General features: G+C 53.5%; 2 protein-coding genes across 2 annotated transcripts; one reads left to right on the top strand and one right to left on the bottom strand.

The window, feature by feature from the left end:
• Window positions 1-548: 548 nt before the first annotated feature.
• CRYAB (crystallin alpha B) lies at window positions 549-3,739 on the bottom strand. The gene is made up of 3 exons (XM_036404852.2): window positions 3,356-3,739; window positions 2,314-2,436; window positions 549-894 (listed from the first exon to the last, which is right to left on the bottom strand). Exons 1-3 carry the CDS (start codon window positions 3,551-3,553, stop codon window positions 691-693), a joined length of 525 nt encoding a protein of 174 aa, XP_036260745.1. The 5' UTR covers window positions 3,554-3,739; the 3' UTR covers window positions 549-690.
• Window positions 3,740-5,754: 2,015 nt separating this feature from the next.
• Window positions 5,755-7,900, top strand: HSPB2 (heat shock protein family B (small) member 2). Its single transcript, XM_036404854.2, has 2 exons — window positions 5,755-5,988; window positions 7,027-7,900. Exons 1-2 carry the CDS (start codon window positions 5,895-5,897, stop codon window positions 7,476-7,478), a joined length of 546 nt encoding a protein of 181 aa, XP_036260747.1. The 5' UTR covers window positions 5,755-5,894; the 3' UTR covers window positions 7,479-7,900.
• Window positions 7,901-10,306: the final 2,406 nt, after the last annotated feature.

A 10,306-nucleotide genomic window follows, 5' to 3' on the forward strand; every position in this document is an offset into this window, starting at 1 on the left:
TTTCTTCTATTCTTTTAGTACAGTTTTAGTATATATAAATATATATAGTATATTTTATTATATATAAATATATATTTATATTTAGTATATATTTATATTTAGTATATAAAAATAAATATATACACTAAATATATAATATATAAATATATAATAAATAGAATAAATATGTATTTATATAGTATATATATAATAAATATATATATACTAAATATACTACATATTTATATAGTATATTTAGTATATACATATATAATTATTTAGTATATTTAGTATATATATTTTAGTTTATATATATATTTTTTCTTTTAATATAATATAAATCATAAAAGAATAAATCAGCCTGAAACATGGAGTCAAGATTCTCATCTCTTCTGATGAAATTCTCATCAAGATTCTCATCTCTTCTGAAACATGGAGTCAGGATTCTCATCTCTTCCCTCATCCTGGGACCCTCAAACACCACCGCAGCCCGCCCCCCAAAAAACGACGTCGCCCTGCGCCTTTTATCCACCTTTCTCCACCCAACCCCGAAACAAACCAATCCAAACTGCTTCTCCATGGTTTTATTCGTTAGTAAACTTACTCAGCATAAATAACACCAGCAGCCGTTCGGCACAGCCGGCACCTGGCGGAGGGAAGAGCTCTGGAATGTCCCTCCAGGGGTGGCTTTGGGGCCAGCAGCGCAGCCCCTCACTTCCTCTGGGCGCCTGCGATGGCGGGTTTGTCCTCGCGGGTGATGGGGATGCTGCGCTCGGGGACATCGCTCTGCCTGCGGGGAGCGCTGACGGTCAGGACCCCGTCCAGGGACAGCGAGGAGGTGATGGTCAGAGGGTCCACATCGTCCGGGATCCGGTACTTCCTGCTGAACTCCCGGGCGATGAAACCGTGCTCGTCCTGCGCGGGGAAGGGTGAGAGTTTGGGCAGGGAAGTCTCACAGATGTGTGTGTGTGTGTGTGTGTGTGTGTGTGTGTGTGTGCGTGCCTGGCAGGAAGGTTTTCGGATGTAGAGTCTGAAGGAGGAAGCAAGTTTTGATATAGAAATGAAAGCAAGACTTGATATAGAAGAAAAGAATTGCTGAGCCATTAATATAGTGTAATGTAATATAGTAATATAGTGTAATATAATATACTATACTATATATTATAATATAATATATTATATATTATATAGAATATAGATTATATTACATTATATATTCTATATAATATATAGAATATAATATATAAATATATTACGTATTATATATAAAATATAAAATATAAAATATAAAATATAAAATATAATATATAATATATAATATATAATATATAATATATAATATATAATATGTATTATATATTATATATTATATTGTAATTATGTATAATTACTATAATATAATAGTAATTATTATATAATTACTATTATATTACAGTAATATAGTGTAATATAATATAGTATAATAATGTAATTTATTAGCCTTCTGATAAGATGGAGTCCTCATCATTTTCTCCTCCTCTGTTGCTCTACAGGTACCCAGAGTTTACAGGGGGACGCTTTGTGCCCACCCTGTGCCATTCCCCAGGTGCCACCCCAGCCACACCTGCCCCAGACACCCTCAGAGCCTGATCCCACTGCTTGGTTGCCTTCTTAGCCAAAAAAGGGTTCCAGAAATGGTGTCAGGATTACAGGCCCCCAGTGCTGCATCTGCTGGTGACACGCTGTGCTCCTAGGGGTGACAATTCCAGGGATTGGAAAATGCCTTTACATCCAGCTCTGGGCATGGCTTTGTGTTTCTGCCTGCCTGGTGTTCACACGGGTCTCCAGAGCCAGCAGGGAAAGGGATGAGTGACAGCAGAACACAACTTTTAAGGATTAAAAACTGATAGCTGGGCCTAGGAAAGGTAACACACAGGGCAATGCACTGATTTTTTATGTGGCTTAATTGTTACTTAATTTTTAGCTTGTTAGTTAATTTTTAGATTGTTAGTTAATTTTAGATTGTTAGTTAATTTTAGATAGTTAACAATTTTAGACTATTAGTTACTTTTTAGCTCATTGGCCATCTCCCTGCATTCCTGGCCTCTTCCCAGAAAGAGGGGAAGCCCAAAAATGCCCATTTCACAGATGATTTTCCAGTTCAGTTCACAGTTCATGCAACATCAGCAATAAACCTCCACCCTCCTGCTGCCCTGTCTGGGATCAGCTTGGGGGAAATTGCATGGAGCATCTTGATTAAAAAACAATGACAAATATTTGAGATGAGCAGGGGGTTGTTTTGCAGTCACCAGGGGTCAGGGGGTGCCCTCAGGGGTGAATGAAAGCAGGGGGTACCTGGCGCTCCTCGTGCTTGCCGTGGATCTCAATCATGTCCCCGAGAACCTTCACCTTCAGCTCCTCAGGGGAGAAATGCTTCACATCCAGGTTCACATAGAATTTGTCCTTGTCCAGTCGCATCTGCAGAAAGCAGGAGGTGATTTCAGAAAAGAGCAGGTGAGGGATTCAGCTTAAAAAAGAATGCAGCAGGCCAAGACTCAGGCTGGTCTCTACACACACACTGACCTTTATTTTGGGGTCTCATCTGAGTGGCTCTGTCCCTTGCTGGCCTTGTGCTAATGCCCATCCCTGCAGGACCTGAGATTCTCTACCTGAATTGGTTAAAACTGACTCTTGATTGAAAACTGAACTCTTTATTATGGCTGCTTCACTGGGCAGCCAGACCCAGGGCACTGAATCAAGAGGGACATTATGCAAGGATTAAAATAATACTTTCACTCCTTCTGCTTGGAATAGCTCCTCAAGCTCCTTGTGAATAACAGAGTTGACTTGCAGGACAGGCAAAAGCTTCTTGGCTCAGCCCTTGGAGGGAGGAGGCGCCTGCTCCACGATCCTCTGGGTCCTGGATCTTATTAAAACTCTGTTTTTCAGGGCAGTGGTTGTTTAAAATAGGCCCCTTTTCTCTCAGCAGCCTTGGGCTCCTGCACTGCTTGGCATGAGGACCCCACTGCCCCTGTGCTCTTTGCTTCTCAGGTGGGAGTGGGATTGAAAGTTTGGAGCAGCAGACTGGGAAATTAGGGAAATTTGAGAAATTAGGGAAATCAGAGAAATTAGGGAAATTTGAGAAATTATGGAAATCAGAGAAATTAGGGCAATTAGGCTTCCTCCTTTCCTCTGCCTGCTCCATGGTGACCCGCCATGCACGCTGAGCTCTGTCCCCATTGCTATGGCCAGACTTGCTCCATCCCAAACAATGCAGAGGCAGCACCTTCCCCCCAGCCTTTTTCCTGATAAAAACCACCTAGGAGCATCTTCCACGCTCCCAGCTCTCCTGGGCCCCCAGCAGGGCCCAAAAAGAGCCCCAAGAAGCAAAGGTTACCTCAGAGAGTCCTGTCTCTAGCCAACTGGGCATCCGGAGGATGGGGGATCTCATCAGGAAGGGGCTGAAGCTGGGGGAAACGGGGAGCAGCTCCGACTCGGGCAGGTGCTCCCCGAAAATCTGGTCAAAGATCCGGCTGGGTGCCAACCAGGAGAAGAAAGGTCTGCGGATCAGGGGGTTGTGGATGGTGATATCCATTGGAGAGCGCTGGAGGAGCCTGGCAAACAACTGTGCTGCAGTGCTGGGAGCGGGGACAGCTTTATAGGCGTGCAGCTGGCCTGGCCTTCCACCCCCCCGAGGCCTCTTGAACAGTGGTGTCAGGGATTTTATTGTCCCACTCCTGGGCTGGGCCCTTCGGCGGTGCCCAGTCGCTGTCTGAGGGATTTGAGCGCGCTGCTGAGGAGGAGGAGGAGGAGGGGGAAGGGGACAGGAGGAAGAGGAGCCCAATGGGGCAGCAAGAAGCTGGAGTGGCTGGTGCCCGCCCTGCTGCCCACGTGCTGTTTACCCACAGTGCTGGGCAGGCTTGGCCCGTGGTCCAGCTGCCCTGGATGCCAGCGGGATCAATGCAGCTCCTATCTTTGGATGGCAGGAGCAGGACAAGGGGCCCTTGTTTGTTCCCAGGAGCTCAGCATCCCCCAGCAGGGCTGAGCCTGTCCCAGCAGCAAAGGGAGCCCCAAAGTCAGGGTGAGGGAAGGTGCCAGGAGGGCTCTGCCGGGCTCCTGGCACCGCAGCTGCAGGGTTAGGCATTCCTGTAGTTAAATTTTGTAACAATGGTTTTTCAGGCCAGAGATCTCGGAGAGAGGCCGAGTAGGAATTTATGATAGAATTTGCTTTATTTTTAGGGTTGTGTTTTGTTTTAGGGGGGTTGCATCTAACCCCTCCCCTTATTACGGGGTGTTGGGGTTGGTTGTGGCGGCTGTTGCAGGGGGTGATGTGAATAAAGGATGGATCTCTCCTCTTGGCTTTTGCTTGGTCTTTTTCTCACATTTTCCCCACTCTGTGACCCCAGAGAGAGAACCTGGGCATGGTCAGGGCCTCCAGGGTGCTGCAGAACACCCCTGCCCCTGCACTCACCTGCTTTCCTGCAGCTCTCCCCTCAGCAATTCCTGCATTTACTTTAATTCCCGCCTCACCCATGAACCCAAATCACAGGAATGGGCTCAGCCTAGCAACTGTTGAAGGGCAAGAGCTTCTCTGCCTGTGAGAGCTGGCAATTTAAACACAATTTCTGCTCAGAGGCACTGCCAGCTCTGCCAGCCCTTTGCCAAAGGCTCTGAGCCTCTTCCTCTCGGCTTGCCTGCAAGAATGGGGGGCAGGATTTGCTCTGTGCAGCAGCCCAGGCCATAAATACCCTCTCCAAGTCCCCATTACATCAGCAGCACTGCACCTGCTCTCCCACACTGCAGGGCTCAGGGAAATCTCTGGTTTCAGGGTGTGCGGAGCTCAGCTGGGCACTCCTGCCCTGCTGCAGCACCTGCAGCCCACCAGCCCTGCTCAGTAAAGCTGGACTTAGGCCAGGTTCAGAGCCTGGGTTAACTGGGGAGGGCTGGCACCAGCATTTCTCCGTGGCCTTGTGCCAAGCCCTGGCCAAGGGAAGAGCCTGGGCAGCCAGCAGGGCTCAGGATGGGGAGGTGGCAGCAGTGGGGCCTGGATCCCTGCTGCGCTCCTGCAGCCCTTCCCCACTGAAGGAAAAGGAGACTTGAGCTCAGCTCCTGGGCAAGTCAGGCTCCTCACAGAGGGAACAGGAGGGGTTTGAGCCCCAAGCTCACAGTGGGCAGTGGATTTGGGGCACAGTTTGGCCCCAAGCTCACAGTGAGCTTCACTGCATGAGCTGAACAATCTCATCCAGCTTTTGCAAAGAATTGCTGCCTTTAGCCCACGTTTGCTTCCACACTTTGTGGCTCCCCACTCCCTCAAAGCCTCATCCCTGAGGAGCAAGGAGGACCTCCAGAAGATGAAGAGCTCATTCCTGCTGCTCTGCAGCTGTGGCTGGCACTAACAAAGACCATCATTCTCCTAATGAGTGCTGTCCAGCCATGTGGCTACCAGAGACAAGCAGATTCCTTCTGGATCTGATGGGGGCTTTTGGAGAACAGCACAGGGCTGGCAGCTCCCTGACCTTACAAACCACTCCATGTGTCTCTCCTGGGGTCTCTCCTGCGCCTGAATCCAGGCTGTGCTGGGCTCCCCATCCACCCCCTGCTCCAGGAGGGACCCCAAGGTGTCCCCTGCCCTCCCCGCTGGAATGCAGCGAGAAGCTGCCCTGGCCCGGCATCCTGGGGCCTGTGTGGGGCTATTTTGGTCCATCTTTTTTATCACTCACTCACTCGCTCACTCCTCCCTTTGGAATCCACCCAGCTGGAGCCTTGCAGCCTGCAGCCCTCACTTGGAGAGGCAGCGAGGGCTGGGAAGGCAGGAAGGGAAGAAAGAAAGAAGGAAGGAAGGGAAGAAGGAAGGAAAGAAGGGAAGAAGGGAAGGAGGAAGGGAAGGAGGAAGGGAAGGAGGAAGGGAAGAAGGCAGGTGTCTGTGCTGACACACCATGGCCGCCCGCACCGTGCCCCACGCCTACCCCATGAGCTCCGAGTATGAATTTGCCAACCCCAGCAAGATCTACGACCAGAACTTTGGAGAAGGTAAGGAAGGGAGTGAGATCCCCCCCCTCCACCCCCTCTTTGCACCTTTCTCCCCTCTGCTGCTGCAGGGCTGGTGGAATTCCCTCTGGGGAGCTTGAGCTCCAGAGGGGGAAGCTGGAGCTGAGGAATGAGTGGAGGAATCTGGATCAGATCAGGGGGGAACAGCCAGGGAATAGCCATGGAAAAAACAGGGGATAGCCAGGGAAAAAGCAGGGAAAAAGCAGGGAAAAAGCAGGGAAAAAGCAGGGAATAACCAGGGAATAAACAGGGACTATTCAGGGAATATTCAGGGAAAAAGCAGGGAATAACCAGGGTATATTCAGGGAATAGACAGAAAATATCCAGGGAAAACCTAGGGAATAGTGAGGGAATAGGCAGGGAATGACCAGGGAATAGCCAGGGTCTGTCTCTTCATGTCCACTTCCCCATCCATGCCCAGTGCTGCCCGTCCCTCCCTCCCTGATGCCAGCCATGCTCTGGCATTCGTGCACATGCTGTGAAAACATGGAGCAAAAGCACTCAGGGGAGGGGGGAAAAGCTTTTTCAGCCAGGGGGGATGTGGAGAAAAGCTGAGCTGGGGTGTTCAGCACAAAGCTGGGCAGTGGCTGGCCAGGGGGAAGGAATGTGGGCAGCAGCAGAACCATTCAGCACCAGCACAACAGCGTGAAAAGGCAAAAAGCTCCAAGGAAAGCCCTGTGGACAATGGCACACAAAAGGCCTTTAGTCCTTCACCATCAGCAGTTTCCATGCCCATCCCTGGCTGTGGGCTCTGCTCTGCTGAGCTCCCAGAGCACCCACCAGGCCCTCCCAGCGCACCCAACATGCGAAGCTGGATGCCAGCCCCAGCTCTGGGCAGCCCGTGGCACGCAGCAGCTGGCAGGGATGCGGCTCTGGGTGGGTTTTAGGGGCACAAAGGTGGGAACTGCAGCAGACTCCACCCCTGCTGTGGGCATGGGGCAAAGCCAAGGTGTTCCCCAGGTCCCACACTGCTCCTGCTGCTGCTCCAGCCCCACGCTCCTCACGGGGTCTCCTCTGCAGGTGTTTCCCCATCGGAGATTTTAGCCCCTGCCCTGTACCACGGCTACTACATCCGACCCCGCATCAACAAGCAGCTGGAGAGGGGCACCTCGGAGGTCTGCCTGAACCAGCACAAGTTCCAGGTGTTCCTGGATGTCTGCCAGTTCCTGCCCGACGAGCTGAGCGTCCGCACCGTGGACAACCTGCTGGAGGTGGCGGGGCAGCACCCGCAGAGGGCCGACCGCCACGGCTTCGTCTCCAGGGAGTTCACCAGGACCTACATCCTGCCCCTGGACGTGGACCCGCTGCTGGTCAGGGCCACCCTGTCCCACGATGGCATCCTGAGCATCGTGGCTCCCCGCACGGGCAGGGAGGTGAAGGCCAAGGTCAACGAGGTGGAGATCACCCGGCAGGAGCAGCCCCTGGGGAAGGAGGAGCCGGCCGAGGAAGGAAAAGAGAAGGAAAAGTCCTAAAGGCTGCAGATCTGGGAAGGTGGGAGGGACAGGGATGGGGAATCTGCAGTGCCAGAGCCCTGTTTGTCACCATCAGTGTTCAGCAGCCACGCTGATGCTTCTCGAGGCTGATGGCTGGGAACAAAAGGGACTTGGAACTGGAAAAAAGAGTGGGGCTGAAGTGTGAGTGTGAGTGTGAGTGTAATGCAAGTTGTTTTCTAGGTCAGGTGAGCGTGCAGGGAGCTCTGCTCTCACCCCAGGGTCACTCCTGCCCTTAACTGTGAGGCTGTGACTCAATGGGCTGAGCTCTAGCCCAGAAGGGCACTGGGAAGAGAGAAAAGGGGATCCCAGTGCCTGGATTCTGAGATTTTGGGGTGGGTGTTGGTCTGTCAAAGTGCCTGCAGCAATCAGGAGGAGAGAGGAATAAATCTGCCTCTGCCCTTCTCGTGTTTGCCTTGGATTGGTGTTGCTCCTGTGCAGCAGGAAGGGTGGGCAGTGCCCACCTGGGGCTGGGCTCACCTCTGGAAGTGGCACCAAGGGGACATGGAGGGGCTGTGGCCGCCTCTGTGCCTCACCCCCCTGGCCCAGCTGCTGCTCTGGGGAGCCCAGAGTGAGGTGATCTCAAGGACAAAAAGGTGAGGAGGAGTGATGAGCCCTTGGAAGGTCCCTGAGCATCTCCAGAGCTGCAGCTGGAATGAGCCCAATTAATGGGGCACAAATTAAGGCCCAGCACAGCCTGTGCCAGCTCAGCCCCTTTGTGGGGGGACTGAACCCAAATTACTGGAGGGAGAGGCTCTGCTCAGCCCCCAAATGCCTGGCTGGTGCCCCAGCCCTGTCTGGGAAGGCAGGGAGGGGCTGCACTGGGCCCCTTTTGCAGACACTGTGAGCAATGTCCCCGTGATGGGGACAGGGATCGTGTGTGCTGCCGCTGGCAGCTGCTGCCCCAGGGCTCAGCAGGTGACAGTTGCCACCCTTGTGTCATCAGGGCCAAGGCAGGCACACAAAATGCTGTGTCAGTGCCCAAATTTGGGGGTGCCTGGCATGCCTGGCTGCAGCTCTCCCAACAGAGAGGAGGGGAGGCTCCAAAATCCTGGGGGGATGTGAATTCCCCCTCTCCCTGTGGCTCTGCCCACCCCTCCCAGGGCCAGCAATGCCTGGGGCAGGAATGGCCAGGGGCAGCAATGCCTGGGGCAGCAATGCCAGGGGCAGCAATGCCAGGGGCAGAAATGGCCAGGGTAGGAATGCCAGGGCTAGCAATGCCCCCTCAGGCCCCCAGCACATCCCTTGGGACTGGAGCACGGGTATCAGGCTGGTTTTCATCCCCTGACAGGCCAAGAGCAGGGCACTGCCCAGCTATTTTCAGCTCTCTTCTCTTCCCAGGGCACTGCCAGCCCTGGGATCAGTCAGATGAGGAGCAGCCCTGCCAGGCTCAGGGGGCACAGTGAGGGCACTGAGTGCAGAGCAGGTGCCCCCAGTGCCCGACCTCCTGCCCTGACCCCTGAGGTAAAACCAGATCAAGTGTCAAAATAAAAAAATCACCTTTCCAACAGGCATTGTGGAAGTCATTAATAAGAATTGCAGGCATAATTCTGAGCTGGGGGCTTTGAATCTCACCCAGCCAGACCCCAGATCTCAGGAGGGCTGAGCTCCTGAGCGCTGTGGTGAGGCAGAGCCCCAGGGGTGTGTGTGGGCTCGGGCATGGCCGTCATTCCCTCAGGCCCACAGGCACACTGTGGCAGCAGCTCTGAAAGGCTTCTCCTTGTCCCTGCTCTGGCAAGAAATGCTGCTGGTCCCTTTGCTCCCTGCAGCTTTCCTGAGATGGGGATGAGCCCCTGCCCTGCCTGGGCATGGGGATGGCCAGCAGGAGATGGGCAGGGAGGGCACACACACAGCCTGGCACACCTGGCACAGCCTGGACCAGCAGCTCCAGGGGCTGCCCGGGGAGAGGATTCTGACACTAAAGGAGTGCCCAAACCAGCCCAGAGCTCTCCCTCCTGCATTTCTGAATGCACAGGTGCCAGCTCTGTGAGCTGCACCACCCTGCCCCGGTGCCTGCGGGACCTGGATGCTTGTGCCCAGAATAAATAAATAAAATAAATAAATAAATAAATAAATATGTCCAGAATTAGCAGTGCCAATTCCAGCTCCTCCTGGCTCTGCTTTTGCTGTCCCCTGTCCATTCTCCCCCTCGGGGTGCTTGTGTTGGTGTCACAGCAGTGTCACTGTGCAGGACAGGGCTGGCAGTGCCCAGTGTCACAGCGGTGTCACCGTGCAGGACAGGGCTGGCAGTGCCCGGTGTCACAGCAGTGTCACCATGCAGGACAGGGCTGGCACTGCCCTGTGTCACAGCGGTGTCACCATGCAGGACAGGGCTGGCAGTGCCCGGTGTCACTGTGCAGGACAGGGCTGGCAGTGCCCGGTGTCACAGCAGTGTCACCATGCAGGACAGGGCTGGCAGTGCCCGGTGTCACCATGCAAGACAGGGCTGGCAGTGCCCGGTGTCACCGTGCAGGACAGGGCTGGCAGTGCCTGGGCAGGACAGGGCTGGCAGTGCCCGGTGTCACTGTGCAGGACAGGGGCTGGCAGTGCCCGGTGTCACAGCGGTGTCACCGTGCAGGACAGGGCTGGCACTGCCCGGTGTCACTGTGCAGGACAGGGGCTGGCAGTGCCCGGTGTCACAGCGGTGTCACCGTGCAGGACAGGGCTGGCACTGCCCGGTGTCACAGCAGTGTCACCGTGCAGGACAGGGCTGGCAGTGCCCGGGGCCGTCCCTGCAGACAGGGAATGTGGGGTGGCAGCCAAGAGCTGCCGTCCCCGCCAGTGTTTGTGATGCTTTTCTGTTTCTCTGG

Source organism: Molothrus ater, chromosome 22 (assembly GCF_012460135.2).
Source record: "Molothrus ater isolate BHLD 08-10-18 breed brown headed cowbird chromosome 22, BPBGC_Mater_1.1, whole genome shotgun sequence".
Lineage (NCBI taxonomy): Eukaryota > Metazoa > Chordata > Aves > Passeriformes > Icteridae > Molothrus > Molothrus ater.